The sequence below is a fragment of the Passer montanus genome, unplaced genomic scaffold, assembly GCF_014805655.1.
Source record: "Passer montanus isolate IOZ18808 unplaced genomic scaffold, ASM1480565v1 scaffold65, whole genome shotgun sequence".
In the NCBI taxonomy this organism is placed as follows: Eukaryota; Metazoa; Chordata; class Aves; order Passeriformes; family Passeridae; genus Passer; species Passer montanus.
The window spans coordinates 1,274,832-1,294,602 of record NW_024371593.1 but is presented as its reverse complement, the minus strand read 5'-3'; the positions used below and the strand labels follow the sequence as shown (position 1 = coordinate 1,294,602).

Genomic DNA, 19,771 nt, shown 5'->3' with positions numbered 1-19,771 from the left:
TGTAGGCAGCAGGGAGAAGATACTTTGGAGATGTATCGCTGTCTTTGCTGGGCACTTTTGACACACTGGCTTCAGTTCAGGCAAGTGTAGATGCCAGTTGTCATCCTTCATTTTCCCAAGGTGTCTGGAAGAGAGCTAAGGGCCAAACTCTTGGAATGCCTCCCAGGATCTGCCCTTAGTGCCCAAGGCATCTTCTAAGGGGTCAAAAGGAAAACCCTTTACTGGAGGTGGAATATTTGCACACGGAGGGTATGAGCCCAGCTCAGAGACAGAGAGTTGTGCCTGTGTAGAAATGTCCATTTTGGGGATTTATACACAGCAGAGCATTTTTTTTAATGGATTCCTCTAAGTTGCTGCAACAGGTAAATTCCCATCAGTGGTGGTGGGAACAGAGGTGCAACTGTGGCCATAGTGAGAGTTGTTTCTGCTATAAGGTACATTGTCCATAAGTAACTACTTCTCCTGGCATTGCTTCTGAAGGGATCAAGGGATCAAAAAAAGAAAAGGAAAATAGAGGCGCTAAATAGGTTGTAGAGCTGCCTTCAGTCATCATCTTTCTCTCTGGTCCTGCATAGAGTGGCAGAGCCAGGAAGGTTGAAGGCATTTTTCATGCTTCATCCTTTACATCTTGTCAAATATCAAAAGAGCAAGCAAAGGGTGTAGCTCCTACAGACAAGTCTTCCTTAAAGGAAAAGCATTTTTTTCCTTTCTTCTTTCTTCCCTAACTGTCTACTTCTTGTTTTCAAGAATTTAATGACTGATATGACATTAATAGGCAGGTGAATTTCTTTTTAATCTGCATGTCTGGCTCCTCTGAGGTGTATCTTCTCTTTGCTCCATACTTTTGCTTGACCTTTGTGTCTCTTTCTGATGTCATCCATTTCTTTTCCATATAACTTTTCTCCATCACTTTCTAACCACCTTTTTTTCTCCAGACCTTACCTCACCTCAACATCAGTTTCTAACAATTTTCTGTTTTCATTTTCCTGCTTGCTGTTGCTTCTTGTTCCATGACACTTGCCACCTGAAGCTCAGGAAGAAGGTATGTGACATGGCTTCTGCTTTCTTTCTCTCTCAGTGTGCAGGGAGAATGTGTGTAAAGAAATCCAGATCAAATATTTCACACCCAATGTCAGGACTCTGTCTTGAGCCACAGACATCAATGCAATAGTGGACATTGATGTTGTTTATTGAGCTGGTAGGAAATCTGGCCCATCTTATTAAATTTTTTTTCTTATTTATTTAAAAAAAACCCAAATCAAAGCATTTATGTATATGAAAGAAAAAAAATGCATAGATATATACGTATAAAAATGTATATAATGTACACACATAAATATATATGTGTGTATATGCATATATGTATATGAAAACAAGCATATATATATTTGTTTTATTATACCTTTTTTACTGAACTGCTTGACTTATTTTTGGCATAATTGTGTCAAAATGAGTAATTTAAAGGGAGGGAGACCCCCTGCAAAGTTTATATTCTTGTGGTAAAATTCAGGAATGAATTTGTTTGTAATTTCAAAAATTGATAAATATTGGTAAAAATTTTCACCATATGAGAAAATTATGTAAAGCAAAAAAAAAAAAAAAGCAACAGTATTATTTTTGGTTAAAAATTCACCAAAGTTTGGGTTTGGGGTATTTTAGCCAGCTCTAATAAAGAATAACATATTGGATGCCTTTTTATGTGGTTTTCACTTGTGGTCATATTCCCATATTTCAGTAACATTTATAACCCCATAATGTGCCCATAAAAATGTTATTTTTAATTCTCTCTCACCCTGTAATTCTATCATTGTGTATTCTTACCCATAATGGCCTGGGAGCTTGGCAAACCCCAGGAATGTTCCAATAACATATTTCCTGTTTTAATTTTTCTCCTCCCATTTCTTTTGCTGATGTTTCCCACCCACAGAAGAGGCTCAGGAAGAAGGTAGGTGAAGCAGCTTCTCAGCCCTGCTGGTTCCTGCACCAGCAGGATGATGTGCACCTCGATTTTGCAAGGTGGTAGAAGAAAGCAAGAGAGAAGAAAAAGATGCTGGGACAAACTATGTCTGCAGGCAGAGGGCTTTTCTTGTCCTTTGCACAAATTTCACTGAGGGTACCCCACATCCCCGAGTATCTGTGCAGACACCTCTGCTCCAGTTTTGGGGAGGAAGCAGCACAGAAAATGTGGATACCATCCCTTTATCCAAAACAACATGCTCTGAGGCTGATTTTTAGCCCTGGGTATTTGTGTGCCATGGAATAACTGGGGTCTGGCTAAGAAAGGTTTCTATCAGGTGTCAACTGGTTTCTCCTACATAGCTTGGCAGATCATGATCAGATGGATTTTGAAGTCAAAATCCATCTGTGGTAAAATATATGCTTATATATGTTGTATATGTACATATGCTATAATGTCATATTATGTATAAAAGATATCATATATGTAATAAGTTTGTAAGCTATAACATATAATATGATATATAATATACATAATACATCAGAATTATAACCGTGCAGATGCTGGTAAATAACCCCAGCTGGCTCCCCACATTGCACACAGCATTGGCAAGGTGGGACAGACAGGGTGGAAGAGGGGCTGGAAAGAAACTCACCCTTTGCATTCGAGAGGTTTGGGCTGTGGTGCTCCAGGTGCAAGGAGCCAAAGGGTGTGTTGGTTCCATATTTGCAAAGCTTTGCACTATGGGCATATTTTAAACAGGGGTAAACCTGTCTGTAGTGCCACGATAGACCCACCCTGAGCAGTTTGCAGAGTTTTTACAGCATCCAGGTCCAGATGGTTTTACATTTCTTGTATCTGTGTGTGCTCTAGTCACTTGTCTCCATTTCATCCCCTCCTCTGTTTCCTTATTTCATACATCCTGTGCTTTTTTTTTTAAACCCTCTGTTGCATTCACACAATCTTTAGTCTAACTGCTCTCATTTTCCATCTCATTGCTTTTGCTTCCTGCCACGTCCCGACGAAGCTCCTCCAGCAGGTACGTGCCATCAGCTTCCAAACTGCTCCCTGCTGTCTCCTTGGTGGTGGTGGGGCCTCAAGGGTGGTGCAAAGGAGCAGTACCAGTTACTTTGCCTTTTTGCCTCTGCTGTCTTTGCTGTCCATCCCCTCTGTGACGGGCTCTGCTGCTGGAACTCACAGGAATAATCTCAGGGCGAGGTCCGGCAGAGTGGGCTCAGTGGTAACCCGGCCTCTCTGCCACCCCTGCCCCGTGCAGGGCTCACCACAAAGCCCATCTGGGCCAGGGCAGGAGCTGGCCTCTAAAACTGGAACCAGAGAGAAATCCCAGCACGTGATATTTGAGCTTGCTGTGAGATTTTCCCTCTCTGATATATTTTTTGCTTCTTCCCTTCACATGGTGAAGTTGTTTCCCGGCCACAGGTGCCTCAAATTCTTTTCTCCTCCTGACCATTAGCGTGTTCTTTACTGCGATAAAACTTTTCCCCCTGAGCAGAAAACCTATGAAAGGTTTTCAGCCTATTGCAGCTTATGTAACAATGTCTTTCTCCCAATGTTCCTTTGCATCCTGTCCGTGGCTGTTCTCACCTAAAGAAGCTCAGGAGGAAGGTATGTGATATGACTCCTGAATTCTTGTCTTTAAGAGTAAGCTTTGGCTTAGCCAGCAAACGATAAGATGGCAAAAGGAAACAGGAGTTACAAACAGGCATATTAATACAGAAAAAACTTGCCACCACTTTGTTTTTTGTACTGTCTGCCGTCATGTTCTGTCTTGACATTGAATGTACTTTTGATGTACCTGGTAACTGTTGCATGAAATAAAAGCTTGAAAAGTGCTGGGAAATGTAAACCTCTTAAAAGGATGAATGTTGAAAAGCCTTTACTCTGAGATTGGTTGGGTCTCCTTGGCAGGCTTATTTTGGACCATTTGGGGTGGATCTGGTCTGCAGACTTTATGCAGAAATGCTCATGATTGGCTGATATTCTTACAACAGCCTTTCCACGTCTTTTTTTCAGCTTAAACTCTATGGTATAAAGCAAGTGGTGATAAATTTGATGCTTTAGCTTTGCAAATGATTAAAGATGGTATTCTTGTTCATATAATGGAGTCTCTAGGCCACTGTTTCATGGCAGTACTTGCAGCTACCCAAAACCTGCTGGCCTCAGGTTGTAAATCCACTTGGTCAAGCATCAGGGTTATGAAACAGAGTGCTGCTCCTGGCTTTGGGCAGGACTGCAAGAATGGCTGTATAAGACAAATGTCATCTGATACGGCTGCTTAAATCAGCTTTATGTTTTTAATATCTCAGACCATTTGCACCCTCACTTCCAGTACTGCTTTTGGTATCCATACTCATCTTATTTCCTTGCAATGTAGTCTTAGTCTTTCCCCCCGCTCCATTTTGCCCAAGTGAAAGGTGGTTCTGATGCTCCTAACGCTCTCATCTCCTTTGCATTTTGCTCTGTGACTCTTCCCACATGCTAAAGCTCATGAGGAAGGTATGTGCCATGACTTGTGAATTCCTCTGTTTCTGTCTGGAGTGGTAACTCGTGCAGGAATTCTGGAGGTGGTTGAAGATGAGCCGATGCAAAAAATATCCTCTGCACGGTTGCTTTGCTCTCAGAGGATGTGTGATGAGTAATGAGTACTAACAGCTATTTAAAACAATGCCTGGGGCACAGGCTGGGCACTGCTCATGTGCTGCCCAGCACCTGATGTCTCCAGCCAGGCTATTTGTATGGACACCAGTTGGTACAGGGATAGTGCTCCTCAAACCATTGCCTCTGCGCCACGCCCCAGGGTCAGAGGTGGGACAGCCGTGTCCTGAGGCAGTTCTGTGCCCCTCAGCTGGGTGCACCTCTCCCCCAGTTCCTCTGCCACTGCACAGAGACAGAGCTCCCTTTTGCAGCAGTGTTTGGAGATGTGGGGAGGCTTGCACCCAAAGTCGTGAGTGTTTCAACAAGTGGCATGCTGTCACACCTAGTTTTTACTATCAGGGTAAGGATTGGACTAAGTGGCATAATTTTGGTTGGAGCATATTTGAGAAAAGATGTAGTGTGTGCTTTCTCCAGAACTGTTGGGGTGTTTCTGGGTTAATGTGCATTATGCAAAAATAAGAGTGGCAGGGTTGCATTTTAACTTGATTTTGTAACTGGAATTAAGGTCCAGATCTGGGAAGACAATTTCTGTGACTGGCAAAATAGAAGGTCATGCTTCTTAAAGCATCAGCCTGGCAGCCCAAACCCATTTACCTTTCAAATGCCCTTCCACCTGCCCCTCTCTGCTTGCCCAGCCAGGCTTCCATGGGATGTTTTATCCTGCAGGTTGGAGAGAGTAACATGCTCCTGCTCACCCTCCCACACTGGTGTGCAGCCCTATGTACCAGTGGTGAAATCCTGGGCACCAAGAAAATCAATGCCAGCTCCTCAGAGCCCATTGATTTCCACAGTGGCTGGGATTTCTATGCACATGAATAAGAGCAGGTTGTCTATACCCTTTTTTGCACATTCAGACTTATGGGTAATTGACTTAATTTAAATGCAAGTCACGTTTTTGTCAGCCAAAGGCTACAGTGGCATTTGCTTTATAACATTATGAATTTATATGTTAGGCATCTGCATTTTTATATTCAAACAACCCTTCCTCTCCACAGTTCTAATTGACATTCACATGTGCCCTCTATTTCTCACTTAATCTTATTAATGGTTTTTATCCCTTTAACACCCCCTCCACCACCTTGGCAAAGAAAATTGTAAGGGTTTTTAATTATCCTCTGTTTCTTGCTCTAATTCTCTTATCTTTCTTTGCATCTTCTTCCCTGCTACTTCCCTTTTAAAGAAGTCCATGAACCAGGTATGTGACTTCTGAATTCCTCTGCGTCAATCTGAAGGGTTATTGTGTGCTGGACATTCAATTCCACCTGGCAGTTTCACAATTGGGTCATGTGCTGAATTGGGACAAAATGGAAACTTTTCAACCAACCAAAAAAAAAAAAAAAAAAAGGAACACTTTGACAGCTTTTGAAAATTATGGATTTTATTTAGTTAAAACATTTTGTTCCAACTTTTTTCCCCCCCTCTCTCCTTTATGGAAGATTTCCAAATTTTGAAATGAAAATTCTATTTTAGATGCTTCTGAAGCATTGCCTTTATGGATAATGTGGGGTATATATAGTGTAATGCAAGAAAAAAATCTGGAGTAAGAAGTTGCCACAAGGCAAAAAGTTTTGTTCCAGAGATGTTAATATCACTGCAGCCTTTATGGCTGTGAAATGTTTCTATTTTTTAAAAACTAAAATCTCAGCTATGTGTGTTCTGAAATATTGAAATTTAATTGGTACTCTGATTTATGTTGGAAAATTTTAACAGTAACTCTAGTATTATACTCAGGAATTCAAAGACAGTGGAAGCAAACATAAAAATCAAATATTAACGATAAACTGTAACTTGCAGCTTCCTCACACCTTTGACCAGTCATAATTTCCTCATCACTCTGTGATGCATAATAATGAGGATAAAGCTAACTGCTGCATGAAAAATGTAGTAACATTTTTTGTAGCCAAACATCTCAGTGTATGAGCTGTAATAACAGGCGTTTGCTGGACTTGGAGCCGTCCTCACAGTGCGTATGGGAATGTTATAGTGGTCATTACCTGGGAAAACAGAAACTGAACTTGCAGTGTCCTCTAAACTGTCTGTGCAAATTATTCAGTGCTGTTTGGAGTAGCTTTATTAAAGCAGTCACATCTCAGCAGCCTCCCAGCTCAGCTATTTCCCTCTGCAGTCCACAGAGGGAGACCAGCCTCTTCCTTCAGAGCAGATTGATGCTTTTGCCAAGGCTGGAGTGAGGTGAAAGCTGATTGATTTTTACATGACTTAATACTTCAACATTCATCTCTTCACTGCTTCTCATGTCTCTCCTTTTCTCATGGCTTCTTCTTTCACGTCCTTCTCTTCTCTTTTTAATCTTATTCATTTTTGTCTCTTAATCTTCACCTAAGGTTTTTCTGACTGATTTGCATGAGCTAAAGGTCATTGCTTCCATCAGAGCTGTTCTGCCTGCCTCTCTACCTCTTTTCCATGATATTTATTGAACTGCTACTCACTACTTGAGATCTGGTTCTCTAGCACTGACAGACATATGAGCTTGAAATTTGTGCAAAAAACAAGGTATTAACATAATAAGATAAAAAATAAAGTCATAACCACAGCTTTCCCATGCTTTCTTTTCCTTCTGTAACATAAAGCACAATAAAACCAAAAGACAATGGAAATATAACAAGCTTAACAAAAAACTTCTGTGCCAGAAGGAGACTGTCCCAGCTTTTCATGTAACTGCATGATTATTTAGTTTCTCTGTTATTAATGCTGTTTTTCCCTTCCACATCTTCTAAGTCACAGCTTTGGCCTGCACAAGTCACATTTGTTGCTGTTGTGGAATTCTTACTCTAATTCTTTCATTTTTCCTTCTTGACTGTTTCCACCTAACCAAGCTCATATATGTGACATCTAAATTCCTATGTATTAATCTGAAGTGTTCCTGTACATAGGAATTTGAAGATGTTGAAGAATACCAGAATCATGAAGAATCAATCCATTCTTGAAATTCCCCAAAACTTATTTTCCCCATAGGAAAGAAAAAATATTGTTTGTAACTGAAGGATCACCATCTAAGAAGCTTAGAACAAGCTTTTTTAGTGTCCCTGAAAAACTTCAGGGCTGTGACTACCCCACAGCCCCTGAGCTATGGGGGTACCTGAGCTGCAGAAACCCAAGCTGCTTACACTTGCAGAGAGTGGATTGCAGCAGGATTCTGGCACACACACTCAAGCAGTTCTAGTCCTTTGCAGCAAAGACAAGCTCTGTGCAGACACAAACACTGTCAATTCTGCAGAGCTAAGCCTGGAATCTGCTAGCAGAGATTCTTAGATGGTGGAGCTTCAGATGCAGGCATAGGGATACATCCAAAGCAGTACCTCCTTCAGTAATTCTCACATCCTTATGTCAGCTCTGATAGCTACAAGGGCAGCTGAAACCTAGGTAACAGTAAATGCTTGTAAAACTCTCTTCTTGGGTATGTTTTATTTCAAATTTAAGGATTACCAGTGTTACTACACTTGCCCATGGTTTATAAATTCTCATGGTTTAAACTGTTGCAAATCATCAACATTCAAATTCCCTTTATCTTTTGTTTCTATGGCATCTCCTTCCTATCTACTTCATACCCCTCTGTAATTACACCCTTTTTCCACTCTTATTAACAGTCCATCCCTATAACTTGGTCTGCAAATTATACTTCTCCAACCCACTCTTACCAAAGTTTGAGGTGGTCCCTTCCTGCATAACTTATTTCTAATTATTTTATCTTCCTTTCCTGTGTTTTTCCCCTGACACATCCTACTAAATGAAGCCCCTCCTCCAGGTATGTGATTTAACTTCTAAACTCCCTGGTGTCTGTCTGCTGGGATGGTGTGTGTGAGAACTGAATACAAGGTGACAGGGGATAACAACTGATCAGTTAAGGATGGATTATAACTTGCATGCCTTTGGGGTGGTTCTATTTTAGTTTAATATTTTTTCTCAGTAAAGTGTAATCAGCAGTAAGGAGGAGAAAACTTACTCGTTGCATGAAAATTTCACTAGAAACTGGGGGAACACACATATGCTATTGTGAAAGGGTAGCTCAGCAAAAAGTCTCCTTGTGGAATGCGTTACACTCTGCCCTGTGATATGAGAATGAATATTTCTTCCTATAGAGGAGGATTTATTTAAAATCTCAGGGCAGAATTTGACCCGTTGACTGTACATGGGGAATATAAACACTGTGAGAGTTTGTGGTTTTTTAATGCCTGCTTTGCAAAACATTTGGTGGTGTGTGTGTACGGCTGAAAAGCAAAATCTGCTCTGCAAATTCACATTGCTGATCTATTCCTGCTTTGCCAAAACCCAGAAGAATGACATGTAGACCTGCACAGACTTCTAATGAACATTTTCTTCCTATGAAGTAATCCATTTGTAATTTTACATTGCAAATGGATTCGAAGAGCAGCAGTACATTTATACAGACATCAATGTAGTCTTCAAGGAAGAAAATGGCCTGAGCCATAGATCTAGAAGGGAACTGAGCTTCTTTGGAAGTTAGCTGAACGTTGATGATGAGTTATGGCAGGTATTTCAGCAGGTTTCTGAACCATACTGTGTTTATTTCAAATGCCTGAAATACTGCTGTAGTAAAGGATGGGTCCAACAGTGCTTTGAGAGTGCTGGCTATGTTCATGTGCATATTTCCAATCAAGGTAAACCTCAGTACACTGTGCTGTCAGGTTGTGCTTTATGCCATATGATGATGAGAAGTGTTTTTTAAGCACTGCACTATTATCATAAATCTGCCTCTTTTACCTTTCCTGTTCTGTGACTTCTCTTTATGTGTTATTTCAAATGTAAATATTTTACCTGTTTACTTCTTAACTTCATTCTTGGCTCCCCTTTTCCTCTCTGCCCCTTCTCCCTGTTGGCTCAGAAGCTCTTTTGGTGTATGAAATAACAGGTTTCTTGTTCTCATTCTCTTGTTGTCTATCTCAACTTGTTCCATGACACTTCACACCTGAAGTTCATGAGCCAGGTATGTGACACAACTTCTGGTTTACTCCACCTAGGTGCAACACCAAAGTGTGTATGTGTGTGAGAGAGGGAGAGAACAGGAGTCCTGGGCTAGTAGAAGAGAAGAAAACAAAAGAAACAAACATTAACCACAATTATAATTTGCAGCTGTGTTTTCCTTTAACCTCCATGCTTACTGCTGCTTTAACATTACAGCATTTTCTAGTCTTGACAGTCTCTCCAGTTTTCTGCCTGCCTTAGTTCACTAATTCCTTTATTTTTTCCTCTGGTCTCTTTTTCAGGATTCCAAGAGCTTTAAATAACTGTTCTGTTTTGTTTGTTTTTTTTCTATTTCCTGTCTTTCCATCACTGCTTGCACCATGACAACAGCAGAGGAAGCTCATGAGGAAGGTATGTGGTGTGCCTACAGACCGTCATCCTTTTTCTTTTTCAGTGCTGGGGGAAGCAGTATCAAAACCACTGACATTGTTCAAGAGAAAAGAGAGTCTGGGAGGGAAATGATCTCTCTAGATGGATTTCAATGAACATGGAGAAAGGGACGCTTGTTAGCCAAGTCAAATCACCAAAAAGGTGGTTTTCCTTCTTGTTCCATCTTGTTTCCTGCTCTTGTTCCATCTCTGGAGAGTCCAAGGTTCCCAGCATAACAGGGAGGGAGTGGGGCAGGTGCTCTTAGAACAGTGCTGGTTGTGGATTGACTGCTGTGCTTCTTCTCTTTTTCTTTTGTCCCCCAACCTACAGCCAACGAAGAAGGCGAATACAATGATGGTAGCTCAGTGTTGTCTTAGGACAACAAAGTCATCTTTCTAACATCTCACTCTCTTTTATGTGTCTGGTTTTGTTCCTCACTTTATTTTAAATTCAGGAACTGGGCCAAAACCTCTCTGCTGCAAAGAATCGCTCACTGTGCATATCCAATCACCCTTGGGGAGTCATTAGTGTGTTGAGAAGCCTCTACATCCTCATTAGGACAGTAGATGGTGAAAATCAAGCTCTAAAAGCTTGCTCTGGACTTGTCTTTTAGCCAGAATCTGTTGTGTCCTAGCTCTCATCAGCAAAATATATCTCCAAAAAATCAGGAGAGAATCTCTTAAATCTTAGTGGCATATTTGAAAATGAAGCTGAGCCCTGCATAGATGTGCATCACCCACACACCCTTAGGTGGTCATGGCCTCCAGGCCTGAATCTACAGAAATGTAAACTTCTGCTCAAGCCATGCACTTACAATTGTGCTAAACATTAAACATCTCTTCAGATGGTTGGAGCTACATAAAGCTTGGTTGTAATACCTGGGTGCTGGAGCACACAGGCAGGGACCAAACCAGGATTCGTTGGAAAAGACCAAACCTAAATGTGTGCAGGGTCAGTGTTGCTCTTGTAGAAGATAACTTAGCCCCACGCTTGCCAGTTTAAACATATAGAAAGTTCTCATGGAGTTTTAGAGGCTGTTGAAGTAACTGATTTCTTCCTGACTGCCCCAGCCCCTAGAACACCCAGGCAGCTGCTTCAAAAGACAAAGCTCAAGGTCACTTGAAAACTCCCTGCATTTTCTGTGCTTCCTTGTTTTGTTTAATTTTGTTTTTGTCGATTTTTTTTTTTGGTTGTTGTTCTTTTGTTTTAATTTTCTTGCTCGTTTTTCAGGCTTCTTTTTTAATTTAGGGAAGTACCCTGAGGACCTTCTTGAGCCCCTCTCTTTCTTTTTCTCATTCTTTTCTTTTATTTTTAATAGCATATTGATTTCCTTTTTTTCCCAAGGACACAGTGTGAGTTAGATACGTTGCTTCTGAGAAATGGGATTAAGGGAGGGTGTTTAGGGATTTCTGAGTGAAATCAAGGCAGTTCAGATGGATTCCCAGAGAAGGAAGGAGAGCACCGTGTGAATATCTAAGGCCTGGGCAGGAGCAAGCAAGGTGGTGCTGTTTTGGTGCTGTATCCTCTCCCTGCACAAAGCCTTTTGGAAACCAGAGACTCAAAGACTCTCTCATCACCAGGGCAGTGAATTTGGATTTGCAGTGTCTCTTGCCTTCTTTTGGCAGGGTTCTATGTGGGGATTTTGTCTCAGCCCCATGGCTCACAGTCAGAATGACCGGAATGTCAGCCAAAATCCACCATAGGAACAGGAATTTGCTATGACAATTCCTGCTTGTCAACAAATTTTGGCCCAGTTCCTTGACTCGGTGTCTTGAAAGAAGGGGCATTTCAAAATAAATTCCATCCCTGGACTGTTTTTGGTTCATACAGTATGGACAAAGGCTGAGTCACGCACTGCAGAGGATAAATTTTTTTCCTGTTTAATTTTTAATAAAATACCGCTTTTTCTGGTTTTCTGGAGGTACTTTTAAGAATGCTAACTACAATTTCTTATTTGAAGAACTAACCTTATTTTTTCATTTTTTCAATTGTTTGTTGGAGGGTGGGAGCTGAAACCAAATTCACACAACTATTGACAGACAGGTGTCGATCCTGGCAACCAAGATCAACAAACAAAATCAGTTATTTCCTGTCTACTCTTTTTTTTCCCCCCTCTCTTTGAAGTGTTACTAACTGGAAGCTTTAAGCCAAACAGGAATGTCTATGAAAATTATCTGGGTATGTCATGAAGGAAGGAAATCCTGTGTAAATAACATACCTGATAGACTGGTTAATTATAATTACTTTTCCTCTCTCCAGGTAAAAGGCAATTTAGCTAACACGTTAAAAAGCTCACTGGCTATTTGAAAAGCAAAACAAATTAAAAAATAAGTGGAGGAATACAAAAGCACGCTGTTGGCTAATGGTATTTTTCTTCAGGAGTGATTTGGGACTTCCTTTATAGTGGAGCAGTCTAAAACACATTTGTAATTACATGCTGTTTATTTTCTTAGCATTGCTCTGGCATCTGGAGGCCTCAACTGAGATATGTTTTGGCAGGCAATGTTCTTGCAGTAAATGAGAAAAGTCTACCCCTAAAATGGCATTAATGAAATTTGTATGGGAAAGAGTGGAAAAAAAATGAAATGTTGGTTTCTGATTTCTTTTACACAACTCTCATTTTTTTTCTTGATTATCTCAATAACCCATTTCCAACCATTCTCAATTTTTTGTTATACAACACCCTTACATTTGATTGCCTCAATAAATTTTTACAGTGTTTTTTACTATTTTCTCCTCTTATAATATTTCATTTTATTTTTCGTATTTTTTTTCTCTTTGCTATTCCAATTTTCCCCCATCTGTCCCCAGACTGCTGGGTAAAAATAAGCATTTGAAAAAATTTAATATTTTTTCTGTTACGACATCGATAACAGGGTTAATGCACCTGCTACTGAAGTGGTTATTCTTACTTTTACTTTACCATTATTATTATTATTTTTTTACCAGATTCAGTAGGCTGTGAGCTTTTTTACCTCAGTTCCTCCCACTGAGCCAACACAGGGAGAGTCTTGTACCACAGAATCCACCAGCATCCCTGAAAGTTCAAGTGTAGTGTGTGGTTATGAAAGTCAACCTGGGTCTCTGAGAGAATGAGCCAGAAAAAACACACAGGTTTAATTTATTTCTGTTTGTGAGAGTAACAGCACTGAACTTGCTGGCATTGTGCTGGAGTTAATAACTAAAGTTTAAAAAGAATAGCAGGGCGGGGAGTTGACGACAACCATGAACGTGAAGCGAGTAACTCACAAGACCAGCACATGTCTGAGAGCCAGGGCAAGGTCACTTGTTGCAAGGGAACCATTCTCTCTGCCAGAGGGCCCAGGCTGGCAGTCTCTGTGGTGGTTTGGCCTGCCTGTCAGGGCATTTTGCCTCTCCTGGAGATGGAAAGATCATTCCCATTAATGCCCATGGGAATTGTGCATGTACCTCAGCAGGAGAGGATGCTTGCTAAGAGAGGATGGCCTTTCCAAGCTGGGTTTGAGGAGCACCACACAGTGCAGAAGAATAAGTTATCATCCCCAAGGCAATGAGGTATCTCAGGGACATGTGTCCTCAGATGTCTGGGAAGCCAATGAACCTGGAGAAAACGTGTGTCATAAAGGTTTTCCCCTCCTGGCCTCCATGTGAGGCATTTGAACAAAACTGGTGAAGCCTGGTTATCACTGAGATATGCCATTGTGAATTTGAGTTAACTTTAACAAAAAAAGTGTTGATTGAAAAAGCCATCGGAAGCCTGGTTATCACTGAGATATGCTATTGTGAATTTGAGTTAACTTTAACAAAAAAAAGTGCTGATTAAAAAAGCCATCATTTTCTTCTACCCTCCAGCCCAGCTGGCCTCCTTAGAGCTTAGTCAGGATGATTGAGAAAAATAATTTTGCATTTACATAAAACAACTGCTTTCCAGATGCTACTTTGGGACTTTTACACAGTCTCTTGATTCTTTTCTGCCAAATTCTGTTTCGAGGGTAAAAACAGATTCACTCCTAGCAAAAGGGGTGTGTGAGTGTGTATATTTGTTTTGGAAGTGCTTGAGATTTAACCCGTTTCTCTGTATGTTTCCCCTAAGATTAAATTTCCCTTCCCTCCTTTTACTTTAGCAGCTGGCGTGATCTCTGTTGTTTTAACTTTCTTCCTCTTTTTCCCTTCCTGTTTTGCTACATCCTTCCAAATACAGAGGAGAAGCCCAGAATAAAGTAAGTATGATGGGCAGGGTTTCAAAACCCTGGGATCATTTTCCTCATCTAGCAGAAGCCCTTAGATTCTCTATTAGGCAAATGGCCACCAGAAGCCTTTATCCAACTCTGCCTCACAGCACATCCATCTGTTTGCTCCTGCATGCCTTTCCAGGATGTCTGCTTCCTTCAGAGGATGTCTTAGCAGCAATTCCTGGCCTGAGCCTTATGACCTGTTCCTGGTAGAATCAGAGAATTCATGGACTGTCTGAGATGCAGAGGGCTCACAATACCCGAAAATACAGGCAGCTCCAGAGTAAGAGAGCTTACTCTCCTGTGTGAGAGGCCATGGCTGGGAAACTGCCCTCTCCATCCAGGATCTCTGACAATGGGAAGGGTGGCAAAAGTTGGGCTGGGCTGAGTTGAGCTTTACTAAGGTTTCCTATGGACCTTCTGGCTCTGGGCCCCGGCACCTCCCCTTCCCACTCTGCCAGCTGCCCAGGATGGAGTGTACAGCCCTGCACAGGCAGACTCACAGACAAACATCTTTCCATACGGTAGGGAATGACCACAGGCTTTGGGAATACAGAGGGGTTTCAGGGATAACTCCCTGCCCTGTACAATCTTCCAGGAAGGACAGTGGTCTTAGGACTTTTCTCGAGTAGTTTTCTACTGGTGTCCTCCTTCACCCCTCCCTATCTCCACCAACATTCCTCCTTGTCAGCATGGTTCCTGAGGGCAGGGCAGGGCAGGATAGGCTTTTTAAAAAGCTGCATATTCTTTAAGATGAAAATCCTTCCTTTTTCTTTTCTTTTTGTTTTGTTTTTGACCTTCTGCAGACTAACTGCTCCTAAAATACCAGAGGGTGAGAAAGTAGATTTTGATGTAAGTATTCCTGAGAGTGGTTGTGTTTTTCCTTTGTACCTGATAATAGACATGAGTACAAACTCGCAAAACTCCTCCTGCATTGGATATTGCTGGGGGTAAAGGCAAAGACAAAAGGACGGTTGATTTGCCATTTGATTTCAGCAAAAGGCTACTCTGTGCTCCCTGAAATGTCTGAATACATTCACTGATAATGTGACTAAGCTGAAGTAATGTATTTCTTTTTTTTTTTTTGTTTATCTCCTTGAATCTTTGAAGCCATTATGAGGAGAAATAAAGTGTTTTAGGGATCTCAGATCCTCTGTCCCATTGTTGCAAATGGCTTGAAAGTTGCAGGCCCTTATCGGTTGCTGAGCAAAACTATCTAAAATTACAATAAGTAAAGATTGAAACACTTTCCTAGAAAGTTGCTAGAAAAATGAAGAAAGAAATTCTGGTGTTGAAAACCTCCACAGAAATATTTGCTTTGCCCAAAATGCAGGAATATTTTCTAGGTAAGATTTCCATTAGAAAGCCAAGAGGAGGCAGCTGAGTATATGCAAAGATAGATGTGTAAGCAAAGCCAGGGATAAAACATGGTGTAGGGAAATGGGAGATTTGGATTCTTTACACTTCTGGGCTCCTGACTGTTGCATGAATCTGATTGCACCAACAGCAATTTAAGTTAATCCATAGATTTCCATGGAAATCTACAGACACTTTCTACTTTTGTTTCTCTGTGTATTGCACGGTGCTGGGAATGTCCAGGACATAATACTAGAGAAATATGGACTTAATGAGTTTTCCTGCTTTTTTAGGACATCCAAAAGAAAAGGCAGAACAAAGACCTGATTGAACTGCAAGCCTTGATTGACAGCCACTTTGAAGCCAGAAGAAAGGAAGAGGAAGAGCTGGTTGCCCTCAAGGAGAGAATTGTGAGTCCTTGTACAGCATTTCCGTGTACTAGATTCAGCTTCTCATCTACAGATGATTTCTCAAACTGCTGAAACTGCTTTGACAGAAAGCTGTGCTGTCATGTACAGTGACTGCTCAAGTCATCATCAAATGGCTTCTCCCCTCATTTGTCCCCTCTCTTAGCCCCTTGTTTTATATCTGAGAATTGCACAGAGACCCTTCTGCATGCTCTAGAAAGAGAGAAGGTGGCTCACACTCAGTGAAGCAAAGGTCTTGGTAGTGGGCGTAGCAGTGGAGGCAGGTAAAGCCAAGGTGGTGATGCACTGTGTCTGCACTGCAGGAGAAGCGCAGAGCTGAAAGAGCAGAGCAGCAGAGAATCCGGGCTGAGAAGGAGAAGGAGCGTCAGGCAAGGCTTGCGGTAAGTGTCTTTGCTTCCCTCTCCTTGTCCCTGCATCCAGCTGGAGAGATCTCTAGAGACAAAAATTGCAGGTTCTGCCTGCCTCAGTCCAGAGGTGAAACGACCACTCTCCTAGAGCAAGGGCAGAAAACAGGATGCTGTTTCTGCCCTTGCTAATTCTCATCAATGTACTCCTCTGATCACATTCCCTGTTCACTGGCTGCTGGGGAAGCTGGGAGTCTGCTCTGGATTAACTTGTTTTGTGTGTTGCACTCCACAGGAGGAGAAGGCACGGAGAGAGGAGGAAGATGCCAAGAGAAAAGCTGAGGATGATCTGAAGAAGAAGAAGGCTCTGTCCTCCATGGGTGCAACATACAGCAGCTATCTGGCTAAGGTAAAAATAATGGATTGATGAAAGAAATATGAAAACATTAAACCATTAAGTTGACTGGGCACAGTCTTCATTAGATGTCGAGAAAACAGCCCAATGTTGAAATTGTTTCATTCAGGCCTAATTTCTGAATGCTGACATTAATTGATGTTCTGAAAATAGGCTGACCAGAAGAGAGGGAAGAAGCAAACAGCTAGAGAGACAAAGAAGAAGGTCCTGGCTGAGAGGCGCAAGCCCCTGAACATTGACCACCTTAATGAAGACAAGCTGAGGTAACATGTTTATCCTAATTTATGGAATGATATTGATATCTGGTTTCACTGTGATAAAAGGAAGTAGAGGAGGGGACCTTCCTTGAAATTCATCATGGGACACACTTGTGTCTTTGCTTAACCTGGAGAATGGATCAGAAATAGGAATGTTAGGGAAATGTTGAAATGGCTTGATAGCCCTCTACCTGTTCTCCTGGCATAGCTCTGTTAGACTCTCCTGCTAATTAAGATTAGTTGCTTACAGATCTAGCTCTGGGCTTAGGTGAACAAGCCTACAGACTGGTATCTGTAGCATTCCCGGGGTGAGTTAATGCTGCTAAGGTATGAATAGGGTCTCCATGAAGGCTGGAGGTTTGGAAGCTAAGTGCTCTGGTGCAGAGCAGTCATCTGATGATTGAAAGATGAAGTTGGCTCACCTCAGCCCTGACACAGATGAGATTACACAATAGCAACTCCTCTGCTTATCCGGGTGACCTTCAGAGTCCTACTTCCTTCTTGTCTGATTCCACTGCAGTCTTGCCTTTAGTAAGAGTTAGGGGGAAAGCTAGAGGAATTATGTTAATGTGTGACACATACAAGACTGCAAGTCTAAAAGATCTGAAGGTGAGAAAAATGTGACCTTAAAAATGATGAGTAGCTTTAAGAGAACACATAGGGTTTACAGGAAGATGTGAGTGGCATTAAATAAAATTAATTACTAATGATGTGAAAACAATGGAACATATCTGATGTCATGTCTCTTCCATCTTTTCCCCCATAAAAACACAGGGACAAAGCTAAGGAGCTCTGGGACTGGCTATATCAGCTGGAGACTGAAAAGTATGACTTTACAGAGCAGATCAAGAGGAAAAAATATGAGGTGAGTTGAGAGGCTATTTTGCTAATGGCACTGGGTCCAAAATGTAAAAATCTCTCTGATTTATCTGGCAAAAGTCATGTTGTGACATTATTTGGGTCTCCAATGACCCTTTGCAATATTTATGTAGCAAAATGCTTGGAACTGCATTCCCCTAACATATATACTTGAACTGGATTTCACATTTTAGGCTAAAATTGAATAGATCGCTTCTAAGGTTTTCAGTGCCCCATGGAAAGGCAATCCCGATGGAAAATGGACACTCTGCCCTCTCCTGAAACATTGTTCATTCTTGTTTATCCATAGGTAACTGCAGCCTGAAAATTCAGTAACTCTCAGTTCACACACCTCCATTGCAAAGTAATATTTTTAGATCCATCTTTGATTTCAAAGTTGAACGTTGTAAGTTTTATTCCATCCCAGACAGATTACCTGTGGCCTGAGCTCTCTGGAGTCACTGAAAACTGTCTCCAGACAGGAGCATCTGACTGAAGTGTCATATGGTAACAGAAAGTGGACGTGTTCCCTTCACACAGTCACTGGATAGGGCGGCACTCACCCGCATTAGGTGTCAGTGGCTGAGAAATCCTACTGGATCTCTCTCTGTCTCGCTCTCCTTTTAACTCCCAATCACACAGACACATGCTGACAGGCAGTGAGCAACACCAATGTAACTATCTCAATCTCTCTTAGATTTTAACAATGCGTTGCAGGCTGCAGGAGCTTTCCAAGTTGTAAGTACAATGAACTTGCCTGTGTAACAGCAGCAGCAAAGGCTACCAAATGCATGAGCCTGCCGCATGGTCAGAGCCAGGCGCCAGACGGGAGCTGGCACTTGGCTCCAAGTGCAGAGAGAAAAGAGAAAAATGGATCTTGTGTCTCTCCATTCACTTCCTTTTTCTCTCCCTTTCCATTCTTTGAAAAGATGTGAAGTGGTAATTTAGCAAAAGAGTCGAGTGTCCAACAGGGAGTTGATTAAAGAACTGAGCATGCAATCTATTGAGAACACCTTAAAACAATTGCCTATTCAAAAACAGGCATTGCATGCATGGCAGTATCAGTGTAATGCATCTAGGGTACATGCAGAAACAGGGATACACATGTAGCTTGGACTACAGTGTGTAGAGAATAGTATGGGGTTTGGAAAGCTTCTCCACCTTGTGGCACGTGGTTATCTAGATCCAGAATCCTGCAGAGGGCTAGCTTAATGATAACCAGCCAAGTGGGTGTGGAAAAATAGGAAATAAGGCAGTCCCAGGGGAGGGGTACATGCTATGGTAATGAGACCTCTGCATAAACAAAGAGGTGGGTGCCTGCTGATGAAAAGCAAGGAGACAAAGTACAAAGAATGAGCAAAGCAGAAGGAAAGTGCACAGCTAGATGTGGAAGAATAAAGGGAGGATGACAGCAGGAAAAAAATGAGGAGAAAGGTAAGTGAAAATAGGAAAGAGAATGAAGGAGACACAAGCAAGGATGCAAGGGAGAGAAAAAGGAAGGAAGTGGGACACAGAAGTAGAGCCATTCTTTAGCTCTAGTGTCTGTTGCTCTTTGGTGCTTCATTGGAGAGTGAGTGTCATAGTCACGATCATAAGGTTATGACTGAAGGTAAGTATTAAGTGCTTGGGTCAAAATGAAGACAACTGGTTCTCCTCAGCACTTGGGGAAGATACTTGGTTGGAAAACAGCAATTTAAACTGCTGTGACAAATACTAAAACTTCCACAAGTAAGTACAAAAGCAAGTGATCTGTTGATCTTTCTTTGCTTGTGTTGTCCTGTTCCCGGTAATATTTCAGTCTCTTATGTTTTTTCTGTTTGCTATGGAAAGATGTGAGCCAGGAATTACCAGTTCTTGGGACAACCGGAATGTATGACTTTCGTTTTTGGGTTTTTTTTG

General features: G+C 41.6%; 1 protein-coding gene across 50 annotated transcripts in view; it reads left to right on the top strand.

The window, feature by feature from the left end:
- The window catches only part of TNNT3 (troponin T3, fast skeletal type), a 30,178-nt gene that overhangs the window by 6,596 nt on the left and 3,811 nt on the right, over positions 1-19,771 (top strand). The window contains exons 4-19 of one of the 50 annotated variants that reach the window (XM_039728468.1): positions 1,031-1,042; positions 1,928-1,945; positions 2,985-2,996; positions 3,569-3,583; positions 4,463-4,474; positions 5,814-5,828; positions 8,385-8,396; positions 9,585-9,596; positions 9,965-9,985; positions 14,184-14,202; positions 15,021-15,066; positions 15,864-15,980; positions 16,301-16,378; positions 16,638-16,751; positions 16,911-17,020; positions 17,789-17,879. In XM_039728468.1, coding sequence (XP_039584402.1) covers positions 1,031-1,042; positions 1,928-1,945; positions 2,985-2,996; positions 3,569-3,583; positions 4,463-4,474; positions 5,814-5,828; positions 8,385-8,396; positions 9,585-9,596; positions 9,965-9,985; positions 14,184-14,202; positions 15,021-15,066; positions 15,864-15,980; positions 16,301-16,378; positions 16,638-16,751; positions 16,911-17,020; positions 17,789-17,879 — 704 coding nt within the window. Of the gene's footprint in view, positions 1-1,030; positions 1,043-1,927; positions 1,946-2,984; positions 2,997-3,568; positions 3,584-4,462; positions 4,475-5,813; positions 5,829-8,384; positions 8,397-9,584; positions 9,597-9,964; positions 9,986-14,183; positions 14,203-15,020; positions 15,067-15,863; positions 15,981-16,300; positions 16,379-16,637; positions 16,752-16,910; positions 17,021-17,788; positions 17,880-18,569; positions 18,611-19,771 lie in introns of all 50 variants that reach the window. The other 49 variants (XM_039728472.1, XM_039728471.1, XM_039728470.1 and 46 more) reach the window with 49 other exon arrangements.